Below are 27,257 nucleotides of genomic sequence, written 5' to 3'. Positions count from 1 at the left end.
TAGGATCCCAGAACAGAGATACTCTTAGAAACAAAGGCTCTATATTCATGACATGATTGTGCAGTCTGCCTAAGGCTGTGGTTATGTTCTACTAGGGTGTGGCTATGATTTTCAAATTACTTACACATTATTTTATCTTACGAAACATTTTTTTAAATGGAAGGCCAGTCTAGGCAGAGGTAGGGAGTGGAAGTGCTTTAAATTGGGGAAAAATACAAATATGAAAGAAAAGTTTTAATTAACGCTATCGCCAAGACTGGAAAAAGAAAGAGATTTTATCAAACCTTTTTTTTTTTTTTTTTTTTTTGGCTGCACCGCATGGCTTGCGGGATCGAACCCGTGCCCTTGGCAGTGAAAGCGCGGAGTCCTAACCACTGGACCTCCAGGGAGCTCCTGTAAACATTTTTTAAAACTCCTTTTCTCCTTTCAACATGTTCAGCATTTTTTATTTCTGGGTAGGAAAGTTTAAAGAAAATGCTGGAGAAATTCACCTGGAACCTCTCCTCCAGGGCATTTAACACGTTAATGTTTTGCCATTATTATAGTAGGGGCAGATTTCCCTCTTTGAATTTTCTCTAGGAGGCTAGCCCTTTGTTATGGCTGTGCTTCCAGTCCATTAGGACCCTGCTGAGTCTACTGAAATGATAATTTGTTAAATGGTTCCCTAGTGTTTCAAAGGTTAGTGTTCCTGCTGAAAAAGGAGTTCCTACGCCCTGGGAGAAATGCACCTCTTTGAAGCATTGGTTAGATACCTAACTCTGTAATGGAGTAGCCAACTGGGACTTGCTTATCTATAGGAGACTTCAAGATAAAAAGTTGTTAGTGTGGGACTTCCCTGGTGGTCAGGTGGTTAAGACTTTGCCTTCCAATGCAGGGGGTGTGGGCCCGAGCCCTGGTCGGGGAACTAAGATCCTACATGCCTCGCGGCCAAAACACCAAAACATAAAACAGGAGCAATATTGTAACAAATTCAATAAAGATTTTAAAAAATGGTCCACATCAAAAAAAAAAAAATCTTAAAAAAAACGTTGTAAAGCAATTATACTCCAATAAAGATGTAAAAAAAAATAGATGGAAGATAAGGAATCAGAAGCAGCCAGTTGAAATTATTTCAAACTTTTTGTGAAGATGAGAGATAAGACTTATGAAAAGAAGTAAGGAATAAGTCCTGGAAATAAAGCAATGGAAAAGGTTTTCATTTAAGGACAGAGAACACTGTGATATGTGAATAGGCAAAGGGGAGAAAATTAGTGGAGAGAAAAGGACTGGAGAAAATAAAAAGTTAGTGAAAAACAGTTGAGTAAAATGAATAGAAGAAAATTACACTGTAATGACCTGAAACGGTTTCATGGTGAATCCCATTGTATTATCTGTTTTCCTAAATGCTTCATATTCGAAGTTTGTATCATTTTCAGCTTCTTCAAAGGTGCTTTTTTTCCCTCTGGCAGAGACTGAGGCTGATAACATCAAAATCTCACTTTGAATTTCACACCAGCCCCTGCGGCTGCCCTGTAGAGGTCTCCACTTGGAAATTACCCAGGCAGACCCCAAACTGAATTTACCACTTTGTGCTATCACCATCCCCCCTCACCTGCTTCTCATGTTATTTCCTAACTCAGTCATGGCATAGTCATCCAAGCTAGAAACTTGCATATCATACTTGAAAACTTCTCCTTTAGCCATCTTCCCAAAATCAATAATGAAAATTAGTTGAATAATTAGTCTTCAATAATTAGTCTTATGACATACCACCTCCTAAGTAGTTCTCAAATCTGTCTACCTGCTCTATGTACTGCCACTACTTATCCTGTGACCTTGGGCAAGTTACTTAGCTTCTCTGTTCCTTGGATTGCCCATCTGTAAAATGGGGGTAATTATATCCATCTCACAGAGTTGCAAAGATTAAATTAAATAATGGGGCTCAAAATATTAGCTGCAGTTATTCAGACCATCACCAAGCCACATCCTGCTTACTGAAACAACCTCTTAATGAGCCTCATCTATTTTCAACCCCCTTCCATCTATTCTCCCTTGCTGCAGCTAGAATGATCTTTCTGAAGGGCAAATCCCTTCATGCCACTCTTCTGTGCAAAACTTTTTCATGCTTTCCATTGCCAGCAGCATACAGTGTGATGTAGGTCATCAAGATCTGGCCTCTGCTGCCCTCATCAGCTTCAGTTCTCTGCACTTGCCCTGTACTTGCAGCGCTCTTCAAGCTGCATCTCTTTCTCTCCACTCTTCTGGTCAACTCCTCTTCATCCTTCAGGTCTCATACTTAACTTGTTCTAGGGAACCTTTCCCGATCCCATGAGACTGGATCAGGTGTTCCCGTTCAGTGTTCCCTGGGATTATCCCACAGAAAGCACTTTATTCATTTTGTAATTGCCTGTTCACTTTTTCATCTCCTCCATTAGACTTTGATATCCTTGAAGAAATCACTGTCTTGCTAATCATTGTATCTTCAGCCCCTAGCAAAATATTTGACTTAGAGTAGGCAGGCAACAAATATTTCTTGGATAAATGAGAGGAGAATATATATAAACTTCATTCCCTTCATTAGGACTGGTGACTTTATTTCTGATTTGTCACTGCACAAGCTATTTGTCAAAGAAATTCTGTAGAAACGGTAGATATTCTCTCATTGCATATCTGGTGAGGCCTAATGCAAGAGAAAAAAGGCACCTAAAGGCAATGTGGCCCAACTAAGACACCCCCTCCCAAGGTAAAGCTGGGATAAAGTCACCGGCCCCTCACGCTCCAGTACTTGAATCATTGTCATCTTTGGAGTGTTATCTAGGATTAGACATCATGGCAACTTTGGTGACATGTTACAAGGCAAGCTCTCAATACAGGAAGCTTGGGCAGGATTCTAAGTTCCCAGCTGCAGGTTTGGCTGTTGGTCAACCTCTGAAATTCTCCAAGCTGAGCACATAAGCCAATAGTTGTTAATATTTTCAGGAGGATTCAGATTCCTTTGAGAATCTAATGAAAGTTTTGGATCTTTTGTTTGAGAGTTCTTTATTTATTTTGCTTAGAAGTCCTTTATCAGATATGATTTGCAAATATTTTTCCTAGTCTTTGGCTTTCCATTCCCTTAACAGTGCCTTTCAAAGAACCAACGTTTTGGGACTTCCCTCTTGGCGCAGTGGTTCAGAATGCAGGGGACACGCGTTCGAGCCCTGATCCAGGAGGATCCCACATGCTGCGGAGCAACTAAGCCCATGCGCCACAACTATGGAGCCTGAGCTCTAGAGCCTGTGAGCCACAACTACTGAGCCCACGTGCCACAACTACTGAAGCCCGTGCACCTAGAGCCTATGCTCTGCAACAAGAGAAGCCACCGCAATGAGAAGCCTGCGCACCACAACGAAGAGTAGCCCCCACTCCCCGCAACTAGAGGAAGCCCATGCACAGCAACAAAGACCCAACACAGCCAAAGATAAATAAATAAGTACAGTTATATTAAAAAAGAAAAACCCAAAGAACCAAAGTTTTAAATTTTGATGAAGTCCTGTTTTCTAATAGGATTTTTACCCAAGATTTCCTTTTCTAAATCTCCATACTGATAGTTCTTGAGTTACAAGACTTCAATCTTTGGTTTTTAGGCAAGGGAGGGAAGAAGAATGCTTTCTAGACTTCACCCTCATTTGGTTATGTCCACTCTATTGGAGTTTGGATTTTAGCCCAGGTAGTACTGCCATTATACCAGAGCAACAGGGCCATCTCCCTGAGCCCTGCACTTTAACGTTGCACCTTTCCCCACTAGGCCAAGGGGATGTGCCCACCTAGAGCTCATTCTCCCCCCTCCCCTTCTAGATTACAAACCTCAACTATTTAGGACCTTGGAATTCTTTGCCCGGACAGCCCACTTCAAGCCTCTTCCCCAAGTTTGTTCTCTTGAGGGCAAACCAATCTCCATGTGTGTACCCATAGCCCTTGGTTTGGGAGGATGGACAGAGATTGGACCTGCAGCCACACGTGGACCTGAGGGCCCTCCTGGAATAGGACAAAGCCAGAACAGGAAAAGAAGGGGGGCAAGCTTTCATCTGCTTTTGTTTTTGGCCATGCTGCATGTGGGATGTTAGTTTCCAGACCAGGGATCAAACCTACACCCCTGCATTGGAAGCGTGGAGTCTTCAACACTGTACCATCAGGGAAGTCCCTTATTTGTACTCTTGTCCTAGCCTCCAGGCATACTATCAACTGTTTTTACCAGTGACTTATAAGGAGTCAGAACCTATGATATCCAGATTCCTGAGGTGAGTAATTTGTTGGATGGACGAGTATGCTATGGATGGAACCAGAACACACAAAGAGGAGGAATCTGGGGTGGGTATAAAGAATAGAAATTAAGTCATTTAACAAAAATTTGTTGAGCACCAACAATGTACCTGGCATAGGAATGAATGAGGCAAAGACTCTGCCCTTGTTGAACTTGTATTCTGTGGGGGAGATGGACAATCAACAAAGTTATATATAACATCAGGTGGTAACAAGTACAATAAAGAAAAATAGAGTAAGGGAAGGGGAGTGAAGGGGGACTGCTATTTTAGACAGGATGGTCAAGACTCTCTAAAGGGGTGACATTAGAGCAGAGTTCTGAAGGAGCTGTCAGGATATCTGGAGGAAAGTGTTCTAAGTACTTAGTTTACCAAAGAGCAAATGTAAGGTGCTAGGCAGCGGTTGGCATACTGGAGGAACCAGACTGGGGTGGGTGGAAGTCAGGGAGGAAGGGGGCAAATGGTGGGAGATAAAAACCATCTTTAGAGACTTGTTGAGGAGTTTGAAGCACCTGTTACATCCAAACACATGTTCATATGCCCAGCAGGTAGTTGAAAATATGAGTCCAGAGCTCAGGAGCCCAAATGGGCTTGTAGATAAAGAAATGGGAATAGTGAGTATGGAAATGAGCAGTGAAAACCATGCAAGTGAATGGGTGGCCCTGATTGAGTGTGAGAACAGCATCAAGGATGGAATCCTGGGAGCACCAATAGGTAATGATGGGCAGAGGAGAGGAGTATTACAGAACCCAGAGAAAAATCCGGAGAGGAGGGTCAGAGGGCAAAGGACGTGACACATTTCAAGATGTCCAAATGTAGCAGATGTCTAGTGAGATACTGTATTTGAAACTCTTTGTAAATGGAAAAACTCCATGCAAGCATAGGTATTATATTACTGTTAGTATTAATGATAATTAGAGAGCACTTTCCCCCTTCCTCTAATGGTTATTTTAACTTAATGAAAGTTTAGTTATACACATGTAGTCTATTTATAATCAATCCTTACTATTTTATTGCACTTTCAAAACAAAACAAACGTAAGTAAGTTATACTGAGGGAGCAGGACTCACAGTCCCTGTTAAATCTGATTTGTGTAACAGTATAACGTATATTGGTATATGGGTAATAATCGTAGAATTCTACTGGATTTTGGTTAAAAGCTTGCAGTAACACTTCCTAAGGTTTGTCACACATAACTCTTCTGTCTGCCTATAGGGAAGCCTTAAAATAATTAAAACTCAATGGACCAAATATTATGTTCAACAGTATCCTAGAATTTGATTTCTGGAATTTAGGTGGCAGCTGCTGCCACCACCTGTGCCAGTCTCTTTAATGGCTGCAGAGTTCAGTGTTAGCGGGTAGATGCACCAAGGTGCTGATGGTGAGTCTCCAGGGAATCCTGCTGTTGCTAAGTGGGAAAATGTGGTGTTAAATTCTTCCAAAGACCAAGTGTTCATCACTCTTAAATTGGACTTAACAAACCTAATTGAACTTGAAAGTTGATTCTTTTTTTTTTTTTTTTTTTGCCACACCACGTGGTATGCGGGATCTTAGTTCCCCAACCAGGGATCAAACCCGTGCCCCCTGCAGTGGAAGCGCGGAGTCCTAATCACTGGACCACCAGGGAATTCCTGATTTTTGTTTTCTTCTTTTTTTTAAAAAAATAAATTTATTTATTTTTGGCTGCATTGGGTCTCCGTTGCTGCATGTGGGCTTTCTCTAGTTGCAGTGAGCGGGCTTCTCATTTCGGTGGCTTTTCATTGTGAAGCATAGGCTCTAGGCTTGCAGGCTTCAGTTGTTGTGGCACATGGGCTCTAGAGTGCAGGCTCAGTAGTTGTGGCTCATGGGCTTAGTTGCTCCTCAGCATGTGGGATCTTCCCGTACCAGGGCTCGAACCCCTATCCCCTGTATTGGCAGGTGGATTCTTAACCACTGCACCACCAGGGAAGTCCAATTCTTGTTTTCCTGAGTTTGATTGAGGAAATGGAAGGTTGGAAAGGAGAGCTCATTTTGCTAACTTTCTTTTTCACTTTTTTCCCCCACTTTTTCTATATTCCCTCAACAGAACCCAAGGAGAGCAGAGAATTCATTTAAAAAAGAAGGACAAAAATAATTTCAAAATCAGAGACTACCAACTTCAGGTTTGGAAATATGAAGGCTTAAAAAGACAAAGGTTTAACTTTATTGGGTTTCATTCATCTCTTCTGGCTGTGTACCGTAATGATTATGAGACTGGAATTTGGAGTTACATCAGAGTCTGAGTCTCAACTCTGACCTGGGAATTAGTTTCTTCATCGGCAAAAGGGAGATGATACCTTTTGGTACTTGCCTCATATATTGTGAGAATTAAATGAGATAGCATGGCAAATGCTTTAAAACGCTAACTAGTATCATGAAGTCTATGTAGGTATAATCTCCATGGGATGTTTTCTTTTCTAGCAAAGCTACCCAAACGGTTGTTGCTCCTCGATATTGAGACGTTGTGAGTCCACAGTTTTGTTCTTAGATACTGTCATTTCTCAGAACATGTTCAAACTGCATTGCAGAGCCAATTTGCAAAGCACATAAGGAAAATGTTCTCATTATCTTATATCACAGTTTGCTTTGGGCTCTAAATAGTATTTTCTAACTTATTCATCAGATTGACAATGATGGGTTTTTGACTGATAAAAATGTCTACCTCTACAAATGAAGAATCTGCCAACAATAAGACTTTAATTGAAAAGGAGCTTGATGAAGTAGCTCAAAACTCGGTTTGAGGGCTTCCCTGGTGGCGCAGTGGTTGAGAGTCAGCCTGCCGATGCAGGGGACAGGGGTTAGTGTCCCGGTCCGGGAAGATCCCACATGCCACGGAGCGTCTGGGCCCGTGAGCCATGGCCACTGAGCCTGCGCGTCCGGAGCCTGGGCTCCGCGACAGGAGAGGCCACAACAGTGAGAGGCCCTAGTAATGCAAAACAAAAAAAAACCAACTCGGTTTGAGTCTTTGTTCAGCTGTGTGGCTTTGAGCAAATGTTTTAACCTCCCTGAGCCTTGTTTCTTCAATAAAATGGGGTAATATTACTAGCCTTTAAGATTTCATGAGAGGATCAGGAACAGCATTTGTAAAACACTGGAACATGGTAAGAGCTCCATAAATGGTAGTGATTATTGTTTAAAACGTTGTGTCACTAAGATGAAGAAACACTCTTTCCACTTTAAAACAGCTTGATGAATTTGAGAATTAGAAGGGAACTCATTGGGCCAGCTAGGATAATCTTCAAAAGAACAAATGCAAAAATGATGATAAAGCAGGCACATAAAAATGATGATAAAGCAGGCCTTGGGGTAAGTTGACTACAAGCTATTGCAAGCCACCCATACGGCAATTTATTTTTTAAAAGAAGCATAATCCTAGGAGGTAAAAATGAGAGACAGTGTTCAGCTCTGGCCAGTCTTGGTTGGAGAACTATCATTTTGGAAAATGGTAAATAAAGACATTTATTATTTATTTTATTTTTGGCTGCGTTGGGTCTTAGGTGCAGCATGTGGGATCTTCGCTGAGGCATGCAGGATCTTTCCTTGCAGCGTGGGCTTCTACTTGTGGCGTGCAGGTTTCCTCTTCTCTAGTTGTGGCGCATGGGTTCCAGAGCACGTGGGCTCTGTAGTTTACCTCACGCGGGCTCTAGTTGAGGCGTGTGAGCTCAGTAGTTGTCGCATGTGGGCTTAATTGGCCCACAGCATGTGGAATCTTAGTCCCCTGACCAGGGATCGAACCCACGTCCCCTGCATTGTAAGGCGGATCCTTTACCACTGTACCACCAGGTAAGTCCCTCTATATTATCTCTTTTTTCCTTTCCCCTGTGTGTGACTTCAAACTGTGTCTTGGATGGCTTAACCTTGTTAGTAGCAAGTGAAGGCATTTTGAAGAGGCTGAATTGATGTAATCTTGTTTGGAGTCTGAGGAACAGACTGTTTCTTTTAGAATCATGAAAGGGGCAAGCAAGATGAAGATTAATCTAAGGATCCAATAAAAAGGTTTGGTAATTTTAAACATTCTTTGTTATTTCAGGTTGTAAGTGGTAAAAGTCAAAGCTTCAGTTTGAATATTCTGGTGCCCTGTAATTGTTTTAAGAAGCAAAAGCATGTTGTTCATTGACATACCAGTCAGACCACAGATTTGGTCTGTCACGGGGCAGGGCTGTGGACTCGTCTCGGCCGTGCTGTGTTACCTCATCTTAAAAGGTTAGAGATAGCTACCCACCAACAGTCCCTCCCATCAGGAAACCTGCACAAGTCTCTTAGATAGCCTCATCCACCAGAGGGCAGACAGCAGAAGCAAGAAGAACTACAATCCTGCTGGCTGTGGAACAAAAACCACATTCAAAGAAAGATAGACAAGATGAAAAGGCAGAGAGCTATGTACCAGATGAAGGAACAAGATAAAACCCCAGAAAAACAACTAAATGAAGTGGAGATGGGCAACCTTCCAGAAAAGGAATTCAGAATAATGATAGTGAAGATGATCTAGGACCTCAGAAAAAGAATGGAGGCAAAGATCTAGAAGATGCAAGAAATGTTTAACAAAGACCTAGAAGAATTAAAGAACAAACAAACAGAGATGAACAATACAATAACTGAAATGAAAACGACACTAGAAGGAATCAATAGCAGAATAACTGAGGCAGAAGAATGGATAAGTGACCTGGAAGACAGAATGGTGGAATTCACTGCTGCAGAACAGAATAAAGAAAAAAAATGAAAAGAAATGAAGACAGCCTAAGAGATCTCTGGGATAGCATTAAACAGAACAACATTCGCATTATAGGGGTCCCAGAAGGAGAAGAGAGAGAGAAAGGACCCGAGAAAATATTTGAAGAGATTATAGTTGACAACTTCCCTAACATGGGAAAGGAAATAGCCACCCAAGTCCAGGAAGTGCAGCAAGTCCCATACAGGATAAACCCAAGGAGAAACACACCGAGACACATAGTAATCAAGTTGGCAAAAATTAAAGACAAAGAAAAATTATTGAAAGCAGCAAGGGAAAAACGACAAATAACATACAAGGGAACTCCCATAAGGTTAACAGCTGATTTCTCAGCAGAAACTCTACAAACCAGAAGGGAGTGGCATGACATATTTAAAGTGATGAAAGGGAAGAACCTACAACCAAGATTACTCTACCCGGCAAGGATCTCATTCAGATTCGATGGAGAAATCAGAAGCTTTACAGACAAGCAAAAGCTAAGAGAATTCAGCACCACCAAACCAGCTCTACAACAAATGCTAAAGGAACTTCTCTAAGTGGAAACACAAGAGAAGAAAAGGACCTACAACAACAAACCCAAAACAATTAAGAAAATAGTCATAGGAACATACACATCGATAATTACCTTAAACGTGAATGGATTAAATGCTCGAACAAAAAGACACAGGCTTGCTGAATGGATACAAAAACAAAACCCATATATATACTGTCTACAAGAGACCCACTTCAGACCTAGGGACACATAGAGACTGAAAGTGAGGGGATGGAAAAAGATATTCCATGCAAATGGAAATCAAAAGAAAGCTGGAGTAGCAATACTCATATCAGATAAAATAGACTTTAAAATAAAGAATGTTACAAGAGACAAGGCAGGACAGTACATAATGATCAAGGGATCAATCCAAGAAGAAGATATAACAATTATAAATATACATGCACCCAACATAGGAGCACCTCAATACGTAAGGCAACCGCTAACAGCTGTAAAAGTGGAAATCGACAGTAACACAATAATAGTGGGGGACTTTAACACCTCACTTACACCAATGGACAGATCATCCAAAATGAAAATAAATGAGGAAACAGAAGCTTTAAATGACACAATAGACCAGATAGATTTAATTGATATTTATAGGACATTCCATCCAAAAACAGCAGATTACACTTTCTTCTCACGTGAACATGGAACATTCTCCAGGATAGATCACATCTTGGGTCACAAATCAAGCCTCAGTAAATTTAAGAAAAGTGAAATCATATCAAGCATCTTTTCTGACCACAACACTATGAAATTAGAAATGAATTACAGGGGAAAAAAACGTAAAAAACACAAACACATGGAGGCTAAACACTACGTTGCTAAATAACCAAGAGATCACTGAAGAAGTCAAGAGGAAATCAAAAAATACCTAGAGACAAATGACAATGACAACTATAAGACACTGATGAAAGAAATTAAAGATGATACCAACAGATGGAGAGATATACCATGTTCTTGGATTGGAAGAATCAATATTGTGAAAATGACTATACTACCGAAAGCAATCTACAGATTCAATGCAATCCCTATCAAATTACCAATGGCACTTTTTACGGATCTAGAACAAAAAATCTTAAAATTTGTATGGAGACACAAAAGACCCTGAATAGCCAAAGCAGTCTTGAGGGGAAAAAAACGGAGCTGGAGGAATCAGACTCCCTGACTTCAGACTATACTACAAAGCTACAGTAATCAAGACAATATGGTACTGGCACAAAAACAGAAACATAGATCAATGGAACAAGATAGAAAGCCCAGAAGTAAACCCACGTACCTATTGTCAACTAATCTATGACAAAGGAGGCAAGGATATACAATGGAGAAAAGACAGTCTCTTCAATAAGTGGTGCTGGGAAAACTGGACAGCTACATGTAAAAGAATGAAATTAGAACACTCCCTAACACCATACACAAAAATGAACTCAAAATGGATTAGAGACCTAAATGTAAGACTGGACACTATAAAACTCTTAGAGGAAAACATAGGAAGAATGCTCTTTGACATAAATCACAGCAAGATCTTTTTTGATCCACCTCCTACAGTAGTGGAAATAAAAACAAAAATAAACAAATGGGACCTAATGAAACTTAAAACTTTTTGCACAGCAAAGGAAACCATAAACAAGACGAAAAGACAACCCTCAGAACGGGAGAAAATATTTGCAAACAAATCAACGGACAAAGGATTAATCTCCAAAATATAGAAACAGCTCATGCAGCTCAATATTAAAAGAACAAACAACCCAATCCAAAAATGGGCAGAAGACCTAAATAGACATTTCTCCAAAGAAGACATACAGATGGCCAAGAAGCACATGAAAGGCTACTCAACATCACTAATTATTAGAGAACTGCAAATCAAAACTACAATGAGGTATCACCTCACACCAGTTAGAATGGGCTTCATCAGAAAATCTACAAACAACAAATGCTGGAGAGGGTGTGGAGAAAAGGGAACCCTCTTGCACTGTTGGTGGGAATGTAAACTGATACAGCCACCATGGAGAACAGTATGGAGGTTCCTTAAAAAACTAAGAATAGAATTACCAGATGATCCATCAGTCCCACTACTGGGCATATACCCAGAGAAAACCACAATTCAAAAAGACACATGCACCCTAATGTTCACTGCAGCACTATTTACAATAGCCAGGTCATGGAAGCAACCTAAATGCCCATCGACAGACGAATGGATACAGAAGATGTGGTACATATATACAATGGAATATTACTCAGCCATAAAAAGGAATGAAATTGGGTCATTTGTTGAGACGTGGATGGATCTAGAGACTGTCATACAGAGTGAAGTAAGTCAGAAGGAGAAAAACAAATATCATATATTAATGCATATATGTGGAACCTAGAAAAATGGTACAGATGAACCGGTTTGCAGGGCAGAAATTGAGACACAGATGTAGAGAACAAACGTATGGACACCAAGGGGGGAAAGCTGCGGGGGGGTGGGGGTGGGGGTGTGATGAATTGGGCAATTGGGATTGACATGTATACACTTATGTGTATAAAATTGATGACTAATAAGAACCTGCTGTATAAAAAAAAAGAAGAAATAAGGAAAGAAAGAATGGCCAAAAAAATCCCCAAATTAATAGAAAACACTAATCTACACGTATCTGAGAAGCTCAAAAACAAATTGGATACAAGATTTGTTTAAAATCCAAAATCATTTACTGTACTAATAAAGGACAAAAACCACATGATCAATAGACAAAAAACATTTGGGAAAATCCAACATCCATTCTAAAAAACTCTCAACAAATTAGGAATAAAACGGAACTTCTTCAAAGTAATAAAGAACATCTACTGGGACTTCCCTGGTGGTCCAGTGGCTAGGACTGCGCTCCCAATGCAGGGGGCCTGGGTTCAATCCCTGGTCAGGGAACTAGATCCCACATGTCGCAACTAAGACCCAGCACAGACAAATAAAATAAAATAAAAGAACATCTACTAAAAAAATACAGCTAGTTTTAAAAAGAAAAAGGTTAAAAGGTTAAAAGGTTAAAAAAAGGTTAGCTGGAGCTTTCCCTAGCAACTCATTTTTATTATATCTATTTGTATACTTGTCCTGACTTGTCAGCTAGAATGTAAGCTCTCAGAGGACAGATTGTTTTATTCATTTTATATTTCCTACTTTCAGCACGGTGATTTATATGTAGAGGGCGTACAACAAATATCTGTATAATACTGCATTCACGAATGCACACACACACACAGTTGTTTTTGAAATGCAAAGCTCAGATGACCATACTTTCCAATTCAAAAAAATCAAGATATATGGTCTGAAAAGGTGGAGTATACTTGTAAGGCCAACTGGCCCGAGGCAGGGGAACGCAATTAGACTCACAGGTTGCATCAGACCGAAACTTTCCGGACCACCCAGTTCCAGAAACTGACCTGGAGACTTTCCGGACCACCCAGTTCCAGGAACTGACCTGGGGGCTTTCCACCCGGCCCAGCCTTCCCGCCTTTCGAGGGGCGGGACTAACGGTCCCAAGACTGATGCGACCGGCACCAGATATTGCCACGATACCCGAAAAGACCACCAAATAAGGAATACCCTGCGCCCTCCCAGATTCATCACACCCCTTTCCCTTCTTCCCCTATAAATTCTGCCCAAACCCTCGCCCGGGCGCGACTCCTCTGGCCCCTTTCACTCGGACCAGTGAACCTCGCCCGGGAGCGTTCCCAAATAAAGCTTGTTTAAGCTCTCCTCCATTTATTTCTTGGTGCCGTTCCTTACAATACTTAGGAGGACCATATGGGTGAATATTTGAAATATTATCTCAGAAAATATTGGATGATAGAATCACTTTAATTACAGTATCCAGTCCAGGGGTTCTTATCCTGTGTTAAATGGGCTTAAAAGAATCTCTGAATGGAATTCACTGGCCCTTCAACTTGGAAGGGAATGAAATAACAACTTTATTCTCACTAATATACTGCCAAAATTAAGCATTTTTCCCCATTGTGAATGTAGGCAACAAACCAGAGAATTAGCAGTACTTTTCACTCTGTCACCAATAGGAATCACAGATATTTTCATACACATTATAGTTGTGGGATTTCTTGAAATACCTCCTCATTGCTTACATTTCAGTAGTTGTTTGACCTGCTTCACGATCTTGATATTTAATATTTAAAGAAAAAGATTACTATGTCACAAGAGTTTTAAAAATGTATTACCGGGCTTTCCTGGTGGCGCAGTGGTTGAGAGTCCGCCTAACGAGGCAGGGGACACGGGTTCGTGCCCCAGTCCAGGAAGATCCCTCCATGCCGCGGAGCGGCTGGGCCTGTGAGCCATGGCCGCTGAGCCTGCGCGTCCGGAGCCTGTGCTCCGCAACGGGAGAGGCCACAACAGTGAGAAGCCCGCGTACCACCAAAAAAAAAAAAAAAAAAGTATTTCCTGATTGTATTTCAACATTTGTAATGCTATGTATTTTACTTTATTTTACGCATTTAAAAACCTAAAAGATCCATAGCTTTTACCAGACTGTCGAATGGCACAAAATAGGTTAAGAACCCTCGAGCTAGACGCAGATTTATGTGAAGCTAATAAGGGTTAAGCTTCAAAGTCCCTTTACCATGCCCTTCCAAGACTCTTCCTAAATTTGCACTCATCATTTTATATTATTTTTCTAAAGGATCCCAGCATTTGTATAAGTTTCACACCCCATAATACAAAAGTTGGATTCACCGTGACGTTTAGCCCAGTACCGGGCACATAGGTTTTCCATAATTAATTTTTGGTTGATAGCTTCTGGGAAATTTAAACGATCCTCGAAGTTATCTGGAAATCTTGCAGACCACCGCTTGGCTTCCTCCACTTCCCGAGAGGGATGGGGCAGTGGAGATGGGGTCGGGAAGGAAGGGCCGTGGGATGAGATAGGTTTGGACTAAGGCAAGACAGGGAACAAACCAGTAGGGGGTGGAAGGTGAGAAATGTTTAGGAATAACGGCATTAGTCTCCTTTGGGAATGAGCCCTTTTCCTTGCACGATTCCTTTGGTTTCGTAGATGCATACGTCTGCCCTATCTACCTTGTGAATATTCATTAGCTCCAAACCCCGTGATGAAAGGTCTCTGCTCTGTCATTTGTAGGTAACATTGCTCTTGAGAAACGCCCACTTTAGCGATTTCCCTCACATTCTGAGCTGCTCCCAACGATGTGTGGAAGGGAGCCCGGGAGTCAGCTTTCCGAGCGTTCCATGGGATGATTTTCTACACGAAGAAATTCTCCAACAAAACAGACGAGCCAAATCCTTACACCGTGTTCTAACTAGTGCCCAAAAGACGACCAAGAGGGAGGCCGGACCGCGTGGCGGTGGGCGTGTCTGGGGCGAACGCCGGCGGCGGCGGCTCCCGGGGGGATTACAGGCGCTGTGGCGCCAGCCAAGGGGCGGGAGGGCCGCGGCCGAACAAGCCGGTGCGGACGGTAGGGGGCGGGGCTCCGGAGGCGGCCTACTTTTTCGGCCTCGCGCCGGCTGCAGACGAAGAGGGAGGAGCCTCGGCACCCTGGGCCTGGAGCACCGCGGCTTCGCCTCCACCCGGGGCTTCGCCACAGACCCCTTTGTGTTCCTGCCCCCGCCCCGGAGGCTCCCCAGCCGGCGGCGCTGAGTTCCCTCATTGGCTCAGCCGACGGCTTCATCGATTGGCTCCCAAGTCGTCCGGCGTGGTGCGCCTCTTCTCGCTACTATTGGTCTTCTGAGCTGCTCCTCAGGCCGCCGCGCGCGGTGATTGCCCGGCCTCTCGGAGTCCCTGGAAGCAGTTCCGGGAAACCCCGCGTGCTGCCGGGATCGCGTCTCTGTCCATGAGGGGGGGAGGGGGTGGCGCGCGCGCCATTTCTAGTCGTTTTCAAAGCGCCTCGCGCTGATTCTCACGGGCCCGGCCGTCGGCCCCAGCTCTGCCCCGGTGAGTCTCGCGCCGGCCCGCGGGGGGAGGGGCCGGGAGCCCCGATCTGACCCTACTGGGCCCGGCCGGGGCACGGCGCCTTGTCCCCAGTTTCGTTTTCGCTCCGAGGCCCCGGGGTGGGGGTGGGGATGGGCTGGTGGCGGTTTCAGCCTCGTCCGGCCGCTCAGTTGAGGGCCTGACCCAGCCGAGGCGTCTCCTCGCCCTCGCTCATCCTCCCCCCGCCCCTCCAACTCCCGGCTCGCGGTCCGGCCGGCCCGGCGCCCTCCGCGCAGGCTGCCGGGCCGGGCGCGCTTTTCCCGCCTCCGCCCGCTGCTCCACGCGGCCGGGCCGGGCCGGCGGCCTGGGGCGCCCGCGGCCCCATTGCTTCTCCCCGCCGGAGCCGTCTCGCTCCCGTCTCTTCCGGCCTAGCCACGAGTGGGATGTGTTGGTGATCCGGACCGGCATGGGGAGCGGGTGGGCAGAGGGCGGGATGCAAACCCCGGGTGACCTGAGCCGGGAGAAAACTTTTGTGTGAAGCAGAGGCCAAAAGGCTGGTTTGTGTGGGAAGCCTCCCTCCCCTCCTCCATTCTGCATGCTTCGAGTCGAGATTTGAAGGAAAAAATGACTACTAGAGGCCATGAAACTTAGCCTTCGAGCGGCGCCTGAGATACCTAATTCTAAGACTGTCGTAGGCGCACTAAATTGGAAAGGCGATTCTTTTTCTTCTGCGGTAAAAACCGTAATTGCCAAAATTTAAAACTTGAAGCCACGGGGCTCTTGAAGGGTTCAGTCCTTTCACACTACCTGTTTCAGATTTTTGCTGTCCTCCGGAGGCTGAATTTATGTCTCATGAGTCAGTCGTAGGTTAAGGGCTTGACACTTCCTAAGCCATGAGATAACCGTTAGTCTTCATTTCGTTGGTTCTTTTAAAGCCGGTCTCTTAAATGTGAAGAATTTTCACGAGATGTTCAGAAAAAATCAGGGAGGGGCTAGTGCCAGACTTCCCAAATCTCCCAGGAGTCCTTATTTAAATTTCTACTTTTCGCAAAAAAGTTTAGATCAAATGACTTAAGTCACATTAGTGTATTTGCTGCATCCAGAAATATGGTTTGGCTGTGTGGCATCGTATTGAATACACACAAGAGTTTTAAATGGTCTCATATGACATGAAAGTCTTTTTTAAAATGAGCACATTGTATTTGGCTTGAAGAGAGCTTTTTCCTTGATCCGAAAGGTTTTATTTTCTGGACTCTAATAGTTGTACATTTTTGTTGTTGTTAAAGTTTACAGACTTTTTTTGTAAATTTCAAACAATTTCAGAATCAACTTGTAGAGAGCCTTTGCAATGGATGGTAGTCATAAATATTTCTGTCTTGTGCTTGATATGCAACTTGTCTTTTTGCTTTACACATACTTAAAAAATACCACCTTAACAGATGTTCGTTGAACTTTTCTGTTAAAATTTGCTTTCTTTCCGTAACTAATAGTATTCCAAGGTGCAATACTGCAAGGGTCTTGTGATACGGAGAACTTCTGAGTTCTGATGATCTTATGGTCGTATTTGGGGGTGGGGGAGCATGGAAAACTCAATGTTCACAAAGATGTTTTGGACTTTAGGATGCATCTTTATAGAAGTAGGTGTGTTAATCAGTAAACTATTCATCTTAAACTGTAAGTAGTTTCTTGATCAAAAGTGCCAGTTTTGAATGTTTTTGTTTTTGCCAGTTCATCAGAATTTGAGGCTTGCCTTGAGAAACATTTATCCACCCAGCGATTAACCATGGAGTCTGCGTCTGTGTAGACATTGGAGGGTTACTAAGTCTTAATAATGTTTTGTAATCATAGGAAGTCATGATATTGTTTATGCCATTTTCAAAGTAACCCTTTCTGCATTTTCCTCTCTTCCTACCCTGTATTACCTCCTTCTCAGTCTTCCTCCCGTTTTCATTAACTTCAACTAAGTATCGGTGGACTTTGAAATGAAGTTGTTTTAAGTCGGAAAACTGCACCTGGTGCATTTGCACAGTGTTTTGATAAGCAGTCTGGAGGTGTGGTTATCTTACGTATGGGTTTTAGTGCTTTTTAGGAAACTTGTATTTTCTTTATAGCTGACTAGGTATCTTGAGTTTCATCAAGAAAAGTAGGCTTTTCCTTGAAATCCATCTTCATGTCTATTTCAGTATTCGTTGCAATGTCTTTATTCTGGTGCTTATTACCTTCATCACATTATAATTTCACCACAGACAAATGCACTTTAACTTTAATTCCGTCTTTTGAGGAGGTAGTATAGAGACTGGCCTTGTATGGTTTTATTATTTAATCTCTTTCTTCAGGGAGTTGATCCACTTCAGCATTACGTACAGGTTGAACACCCAAAATGATTTGGGTAGGTTAATCTGAGACATCTGACCTAAGTTTATCCTAATTAGGTAATGTTTGTTGAAACTATTTGGAAGAAATTAGTTATCCGTTCTAAAATATGTTTTTTAGGTTTATTTTACTGATATGAAAAATTCAGTATACACTCATGATTTTTTTTTTTTTGAGAAGCAACCTTAACTATAGCTCACTTTTTATTTTTTGTGGACTTAAAACAATCATTTAGCTTTTAAACCTGGTCATTTTTTCTTTTAAATCTGTGAATGGGAATAGCAAATTAATTTTAGAACAAAAATTAATGTCAAGTTGTGTTTTTTGTTTTGTTTTAAGTGAGGCGGAGAAAACCCAAATCACCAGAATGTTGAACTAGAGACAACAGGGCATTTATTTCACACCTATCTTGGATTTGAAGCAGAGCTAGGAAAATTTGAAAGTCCTTGAACCTTAAGTTGTCTGTGGGTGTTCATTCTGTTTTTAAACGAAACTTTTTAAAACTGTGTAAGAATTGAGAGGTTGAGGGGCTTTTTAGGATTTTGTGGTGATTTGTTGATAAGCTCGTCAGGACACAACAGCTGCTTTTGTTAATCAGTGATTCTACCTTAAGTAAATTCAAGCCTTTATTTAACCTAGTGTACATGAAGTTCCTTAAATAACACTTCCATGTACATTTTCCATGGTTTTACAGAATTATTATGCAAATTTAGGTCAGATACATCAGAAAAGGCATCATAAAATAATATTTTGATAGAAGTTATTAGCAGCATGTATACAAATTAGTTTAGATAAATCATGCATTGTCCTACAAACTAGTTATTTCTGGCTTAATGTAATATAGCTCCTGAATTTTTTCCAGCAGCATAATAAAATGGCTAATCAGGTGAATGGTAATGCGGTACAGTTAAAAGAAGAGGAAGAACCAATGGATACTTCCAGTGTAACTCACACAGAACACTACAAGACACTGATAGAGGCAGGCCTCCCACAGAAGGTGGCAGAAAGACTTGATGAAATATTTCAGACAGGTATAATATACATTTCTTGTTTCTGACTGGTTATGAAAGTGAGGGCAAACCACTTTGAATTTTATAGACTTTTTTTAAGGTTAAATATTATTGTTTCTGATCTATATAGAGCTGAATGTTACTTTCCCTTCATTGAGGGCATATTGGGTTTGACTTTGATATTCTTATTTCATTATTTCAAAGCCTTCTTAGTGTTGAATATGCAGTCTTAGTTGTTTCAGAACAGTACATCAATTTGTCTTAGATTTACCATCAATTAATATATATGTTTCAGCATATCAAATTTTACATTTTTTCTTAATCTAAATCAGTCATCATTTTGCTTTTACTTTTCTACTTTAGCTTCTTAAAGTGATTGTTAAAACAGCTTAGGTCTGATTAGGTGGCATAATAAGAGGACTAGTTAGACTGTATTGTCTGAAATGATAATAAATGTCCGACTCCTTGAGAGTTTGTGGCCTGTCTAGTTTCTAACAGACAGAAATCCACAACTCTCAGTAATTTGGAAGTGTTTGGTTTGTAACAGCTGCTTTTTTTTTCTTTCTTTGTTTTTTTTTAAATCTAGGAGTCCCATGGTTAAGTGCTTAAGGAAATTTGAACATTTTAATATGGTGGTTGTAAGTGGTTTGAAGTTCTAAAGAGGGAGAGAAATGTATCCCCTTAGGAAGTGTTGTTCATAAATAAATGTGTCCTCCCCCTTTGGGGCCATAGATGGAAACTTTCTTCCTCTGTGTTTTGTGTGCCTATCCAGATTCTGGGAGAGAGAATTGAACTGTCTCACAAACATGTCTTAAGTACCGTAGTAACAAATATCTGGGGGTTTTTTGTCCTTAAAACATTTTTTTTTTTTTTAATCTGAGAAGCTCAAGATAATTTTAGACATTAAAATGACTTCTCAAAATGACTCCTGGGTGATGGTCCCATTTGAAAATCAGTCCTCAGGAACTTTCTGTGACATTCTGCCATAGAGAATTGGCAGTGATCTGCTTCGAGATACTCTCTTGTAGAGTGTTCTGTTACTGATAAGAGACTGATGGTTTGGGTGTAGGGTTGGATTGACAGAACGGACTGATGGGTATCCTGAGTTGTGTCTTTGGGTGGTGATATGGAATATTCAAGTAAGGAAACTCCAGTTATTTAGGCATGCTCATTTTGAGCTCTTAAAACAAATCATGGCAACAGTTTTTTAAAAGTAACCTCGCAAGTGACAGTATTTATTATGGAGTAAAGTTCTTTTTGGCTTTACCAAAATGGAGTCACTTTTGATGTTAGTTCATATGGATTTGGGGGTTTTAATCTGCCAAATATTTCCATTTTACTTTGGATCAATTCTGAAATATATTGAGAAATATAAAATTTAACAGACTTAAGAAATTAAACTTAGTAAATGTTCTGTGTGCAGTTAAATATACTGTATATATATAGAATGCAGTGCATATATTTTCTGTATAGTTTGCTCGTTAAGTCTACAGTAAAGTCCTTTTAATGCCATTTGCAAAAATTGTCATTGACAGTGTTGTGAATGCCACAGCATCTTTTAAAATCTCATTGTGACACTTATGAAGAACAAAAATGCCTTAAAATATGACTTTCAGAATTGATTAATCAAGCTGCACTGGCATTTATAGAAAAGTTTAAAATTATGCCTTTCCACATTCTGACTGCAGCAAAGTAGATGTTCAGATAAATAGATGAATTTCATTTTATCTTAGGTGTTAAGGAGGGAAAGCCTGTGACACTTTTTGGAGAGTGGAAAGAATTATTTAGTAAAAAAGGTTCTCTTATTTTTTTCCCCACTTCTTGTGTGGTTAGCAATAACTCCAACAGTGCATGTAATTTGAAGGTTGCTCCTTGGGAAATACAGTGTGTTCTTATCACCCTAACATGTTATATTAATGCTTAATCTGTAGTACAATGTGTACATCAGATTTAACTTCCGGAACTTAAACGTTTTGGGGAGTGGGAAATGGGGTTAGGATTTTTTTGGTTTTTGTGGGGATATGGGGATTGAAATTTATGTTTATAGGTGTTGACATTTTATCTTTTGTTTTCATATTTGTACTCTTGACCTTTCTTTATAGTATTTGTATAGCTGCCTATATGCATATAGTTAAATGAAAATGTAGTTAGTGATAGTATTAAATATAACAATTCTTGATTAAACACTGATAGCACAGTTTAGATTATCCCCTTTGTTGCAATAATGTTACCCCTTTTCAATTTAATTTTTAGGCTTGGTAGCTTATGTCGATCTTGATGAAAGAGCCATTGATGCTCTCAGGGAATTTAATGAAGAAGGAGCTCTGTCTGTACTACAGCAGTTCAAGGAAAGTGACTTATCACATGTTCAGGTAAGGTCATTATTCAGAAATGTCTTTGAACAACTAATGATCTGAAATTATTTTACTGTGACTTTTTTTCCTGTGGAGGAGTGGTATTTTTGTTTCTGACTACCTCTGCTTCTTTTAAAAAATAAGCTTAAAGAAAAAATGATCTACATGGCAGAGAGTTTTCAGAAACACAAGCATAAAGTAAAAGTCTCCCACTCCTTTGTAATATTTTTGGATTATGTGGTCCTGTTTTATTATCTTGGAGGGAAATAATGTTGGTGGGAGGAATAAATTCAGGACACCTGGCAAAATAGCCCAGATACATTTAAATATCAACCAATGGAAGACTGTTTTGCCAGTGTAGCAGGTAAGCTCCCCGGAGGTCTTGTGTGTCTTAACTGCTGTCTGTTCCAGTCTGGCATGTAACAACCACTCTGCAAATATTTGTTGAGTGAATAAATGAGTAAATATTTTGTTAAAATTCTGGTCTTCTGAAATTTAAATATGTATTTGACCCTTCATCAATTCCTGGTGATTCTTTTTCATTGAATTACTTGGCTGTTCTAGAACAAAAGTGCATTTTTATGTGGAGTTATGAAGACCTACAGGCAAAGGGAGAAACAGGGGAGCAAGGTGCAAGAGTCTACAAAGGGACCCGATGAAGCAAAGATCAAGGTAAAGCTTGACTTGGATAGTTGCAATGAAATTAAATTTAATTGTGAGATCAAATGCTTCTTTTCATGTTTCCTAGAAGCAGTTTTTTTTCTTTTGCGGTACGCGAGCCTCTCACTGTTGTGGCCTCTCCCCTTGCGGAGCACAGGCTCCGGACGCGGAGGCTCAGTGGCCATGGCTCACAGGCCTAGCCGCTCCGTGGCATGTGGGATCTTCCCGGACCGGGACACGAACCTGTGTCCCCTGCATCGGCAGGCGGACTCTCAACCACTGCGCCACCAGGGAAGCCCTAGAAACAGTTTTTACTGCACGTAAAAAAAAAAAGAAAAAGAAAAACTAGTGTTTGGAAATGAGATGATTTAGGGAAAATTACATAAGAAGAATTTTAGGGGCAGACATTTAATTGTATGTTTGGTGAAAATTCCTAAACATACTCTCCCTTATTCCTTGTTCTTTTGGCTATGAATGACATATTTATTGATACTTCCAATAATAGTTTTCTAGATTGATTCAATCATGTCTCTTCAGTTTCTTTCCAAGTATTTTGTCTTTTCTCTTGCTGAAGAGGTGGTTTTTTGGTTTTTTTTTTTACCGGTACGCGGGCCTCTCACTGCTGTGGCCTCTCCCTGCTGTGGCCTCTCCCGTTGCGGAGTACAGGCTCCGGATGCGCAGGCCCAGCAGCCATGGCTCACGGGCCCAGCCGCTCCGCGGCATGTGGGGTCTTCCCGGACTGGGGCACCAACCCGTGTCCCCTGCATTGGCAGGCGGACTCTCAACCACTGCGCCATCAGGGAAGCCCTGAAGAGGTGTTTTAATAACTGCTTTCCTCCTTCTCAGTTTTTATTTACTTCAGTTTCTTTGTTTGTAAACTGGGAACAGTAATAGTACCTACCTCATGAAGTGTGAAGGTTAAAGGAATTAAGATACTCAAAGTGCTTAGAGTAATGCCTGGAATGTAGCGAGAACAGTGTAACTATGAGCCATTATTATTATTACTATTAGTCTTTTGATAAACTGAAAGGTGAATATAGGGCTTTTAGTAAAAGAATTAAACGGCTATTGATGTTTTGCTGCAGTGATAGACTTTTGAGTTTGAAATAGTTAATTTATTTAATGTTGAAGTTTGTCCAATTTTACGTTTTAGACAAGAAATATAGTTTTTATCATGTAACTAGCTTATATAAAGCTCCTTTGTACCTTTTTTCCCTCATCTGTAAAATGGCACAATCCCATTCTTTTTTTTTTTTTTTTTTTTTTTTTTTTGCGGTATGTGGGCCTCTCACTGTTGTGGCCTCTCCCGTTGCGGAGCACAGGCTCCGGATGCGCAGGCTTAGTGGCCATGGCTCACGGGCCCAGCGGCTCCGCGGCATGTGGGATCTTCCCGGACCGGATCACGAACCCGTGTCCCCTGCATCGGCAGGCGGACTCTCAATCACTGCGCCACCAGGGAAGCCCCACAATCCCATTCTTATATCTTTTAACTAATAGATGAAAACTCTATTTGCTGTAATGGTTGTTTTTTAAAAACTTATTGCTGTTCACTGGATAGATCTCTATGATTTCCCTAAAGCTGGCTATTTGCTCTTGAGAAGGTGCATATTATATATGTAATATGTGTATATTACATATTATACAAGTAATGTATAATATGTAATATGTTTTGTGTGTATTCTATATTACATGTATTTCTGTGGTTAAAATAGTCAAAGGTAGAAGAATGGAGAGTCTAAGGTAACTGGAATCCCGGGGTTCCTCCAGAGATATTTTTGAAAACTATTGAACTTGGTGATGTCTGAAGTCTCTTGCTGCTCTGACATGCTGTGATTTTAAAAACCTGAAGTGTAAAATTCTCCTTTCTAGGTAGATTCCATTTCTTTTTTTCCATGTGTCTTTGTTCTGTAGGCCTTTCATATGAACACAAACCCTTAAGGGCAAGGACATTATCTTCTTTTCTATGATTCCTCTTAATACCTAATATAATGTTGTGAGGAAGGTTGGAAATCAGGAAACATAGTTTGTTTTTTGAAACCTGAGAGTATATTCATTTGGTAATTGCCAGATGTTTTGAGTCTGTGCTGTATGAGAAATGGTCTGGTTTTTATGGAGCTTATGGTATAGTAGGAGTACAAAACAACAGGATTAAACAAAATAAAGGTTAAATTATTTGAGTACAGTAGAAAGAGTAGGATGATGTGAGAAATAGTAAATTAGAGAAGTTGCATAAAAGAGCTAGGACTTCTGCTTTTTTTAAGGATAGAGAACTTTGTTAGTTGTATTATGAATTTATTATTGTCAGTATGATACGGACTCTCAAATCACTTTGATATCCTTTAATGCCAGCATCCTCACTGGAATTAATACAACCTTTCCACAATGTTCTTGAAAGGGGATAGAGAACATTTCATTTGAAAAGAGTCACTGGATGTAAGTATGCTACGTAAAGGGAGCAAATAAGGAAAAATTCTGGTTGACATAGAGGGGGTGCAAAATGAGGAATACTGTGGTACATAAGTATGAATAGGTAGCCTGGGGTCAGCTTATGTCGAAGTTTTAGTAATCCTTTCCCCTTTTTTCTGTTCTCATAACAAAAAAGTGATGTGTGCTTGGAGACTTAACTTGCCTGCAACTCTTTCCATTAAATGTATGGAAAGAAGTAAAGGTCAACACGTGTGAGAGGAACCAGTGTGAACTTCGTGATTTTTTTCCCCTAACTGAAATACATAACCTAAGATGTTAGGGTACCTTTTGGAAAAGATTTATATTTTGATTTGTGTGTGTATGATATTTAATATTCAACTATAAATAATTATGTATAATTATCTTTAGGCCTTGCTTGAGAGGACTGGTTATACCCTGGATGTAACCACAGGACAGAGGAAGTATGGTGGTCCTCCACCAGACAGTGTGTACTCTGGCATGCAACCTGGAATTGGAACAGAAGTAAGTGTTCTTCAGCTGTTCGCTGAAATCTTTCCAGTTTGTAAATAATTCTACCTATTGTATGATGGGGGAAAAATTGATTTTTTTCAAAGAGCTATTATTATTTTTTTGGATATCCATCTGTATTTTGCTGCCATCATAAGTAGGGATAATCATGTGACTGGTATATACCCAAACACTTTGTAAAGGAATGTAGAGTTTTTGGAACTGGCTACTAAAACTATGCAACTAACAACACACCATTTTAGGTCCTTGGGGTGAGGTTATTAAGGAGAAACAGTTGCTTTATTCTGTTTTATGTCAGGAATTTTGAATGGTGCTTGTCCTCCCTCCTTGACCCTCCCCTTCATCACATAGAAGATACTCAGTGTTCACAGAGAGATTTATTGAAGGGAGTGGGTTGCACAAGGGAAGGGATGTAGAATCAGATAAAAGGTTGAGCACATTGGTCTATACTTGAACAAAGAAGGAATCCGTCCTCCATCTGTGTTTTCATGAAGGTCTCTTCATATACCTTTGTGCTATAGCCTATTCTAATCCTTTAAAGGGAAAAAACTGTGTGCCAGAAGGTAAGCCCTGTTACTGCACGGACCTTTTCTGTTTGGTGCCTAGCGTAGTGCCAGGAGTATAGTAGGCACACAGTATTTGACAAATAATTGGTTATGCTTTTTTTCTTTGAGTACTGTAATCCAGACTTCGTAACTTAAAATTTAAACTAGGTTAAATGATAATCTTACAGGATTTTCTTTAAAACAAAGTGATGGCAGTAGCTTCCTTAGGTGACGATGTCAGTTAAAATATTTAGGTGGTATTGTTATGTATCTCCTACTTATATTAGAATTCTAAGAAATCTTAAAACTTTACTTAAACGTTGTCAATGGCACCCTTCTAAAAGCTGAAACTTAACTTTTCAGGTAGCCAGAAGCAAAGATTATTATTTCTGGTTTGTGAATCGATAAATAAAGACATCACCATTTAACATAACACTTTAGATGTATATCAGAGCTAATTCTAATTATGTTCTCTGTATGTAGGATGTTCTCTGTATGTAAATGTTTACAGTTATTGGTCTTTGTTCCCTGAACTTCTTTTATACGTTATTACAATTAATGTTCTGTTTCTTAATATTTAACATTATTAAAAGGGCTCTAAGCATTTTTGTTTTTTGTGATACCTGTATCAGCTACATATGTTTGTTTTGAGTCTCAAAAAATTACTTAATGCTATATAATTATTGATAGAGTTGGGATTGGGACTCTAAACCATCTACATTCCTTACAGAAGAAAGTGTCATTGAAACAATATACAAGTGAATGATATCTTTAGCCTTTCACTCACTTTTGTCCTCATGAATTCCCCTCCACCATCCTTTATCTTTAATGTTCTATTTATGTTGTGACCCTTTAAAATCTACATTTATATTTTATTTTTAAGCAGTATGGAAATATAGTTCAGCTTTCTTACAGGGACTCCTACACCATATGTATTTTTTTCTAATGGTTTTAAATTTTGTTCCTGGCATCAGGATTTTTTTTTTCCCTTACCTTAAGCCCTCATACAAAATGAATAAAAATGGAATTGATGCTTTGCCCTTTTTCTTGTTCTTGAGGCAGCTTGAAACACTTCCAAGAGGAGAATACATTTTGAAAAAGTTATCTGTAGTATACCATGTGATATCCTTATCAATTATTGCTACATTTTCTTAGTTTTGTTTCTTTGACTAATTATAAAATCCTTAGGAGTAAAAATTGTATCATATGGTTCTGTTCTTCACAATGTCGAATATAGCCTGGTGTAAAATTAGTTGGTTGTATCTATCTCATAATTATAGAAATAAACTTTTTTTATTAGATTGGTTTCATTAATGAGCTCTTTAATGGAAACTTGTTTTATCTTTGCTTTATGTAGATAAAGAGTTTGCTAGTACTTTAAGATTTCACTGGAAGTATTTGAACAATTTAATAGAGTAAACTTTTGAGTATCCAATTAGAAACAAATAGTATGCTAATTGTAAAATATGTATACATTCTCTTATATTGCACTCTCTCTTTAGCAGAAAGGTGCGTTTTTCTCTATGTTAGATATCATTACATACAGCAGATATGGTTGCAGCAAAAATCCCTATATGAGATCACCAGCCTAAGCCACTCTTGTCAAGCAGTTTGTTGCAATAAGAGTGCAGTGTAAAAGTTTGGATTTCTCCCTTAAGTTTAGATTTCATGAGATTTGGCCTATATGTTTTGAAAATTAAATTTTTTTAACATACTGGGTTGATGATAGGTTTGGTACATAATTGGTTTTAATTGGTGTCATATTGATGCTCTAAGGTTTGGGTTTTTGTTCTTTTATGGTTCATTACAGTTACTAAAAATTATTATTAGCTCTTTCTTTTAATGTTTTATTTTATTTATTTATTTTTATTTTTGGCTGCGTCGGGTCTTCG

General features: G+C 40.3%; 1 protein-coding gene across 1 annotated transcript in view; it reads left to right on the top strand.

Annotated features, from left to right (window-relative positions):
- Positions 1-15,361: 15,361 nt before the first annotated feature.
- Positions 15,362-27,257, top strand: part of HNRNPR (heterogeneous nuclear ribonucleoprotein R) — a 40,474-nt gene continuing 28,578 nt past the window's right edge. Inside the window, exons 1-5 of the mRNA XM_060015831.1 lie at positions 15,362-15,492; positions 18,704-18,872; positions 21,105-21,223; positions 21,770-21,877; positions 24,701-24,814. Coding sequence (XP_059871814.1) covers positions 18,716-18,872; positions 21,105-21,223; positions 21,770-21,877; positions 24,701-24,814 — 498 coding nt within the window. The 5' untranslated portion in view covers positions 15,362-15,492; positions 18,704-18,715. The remainder of the gene's footprint in view (positions 15,493-18,703; positions 18,873-21,104; positions 21,224-21,769; positions 21,878-24,700; positions 24,815-27,257) is intronic.

This window comes from Delphinus delphis, chromosome 1 (assembly GCF_949987515.2).
Source record: "Delphinus delphis chromosome 1, mDelDel1.2, whole genome shotgun sequence".
NCBI lineage: Eukaryota > Metazoa > Chordata > Mammalia > Artiodactyla > Delphinidae > Delphinus > Delphinus delphis.
Note: the sequence above shows the minus strand (reverse complement) of the source record. Positions and strands in the feature narration are given on the sequence as shown.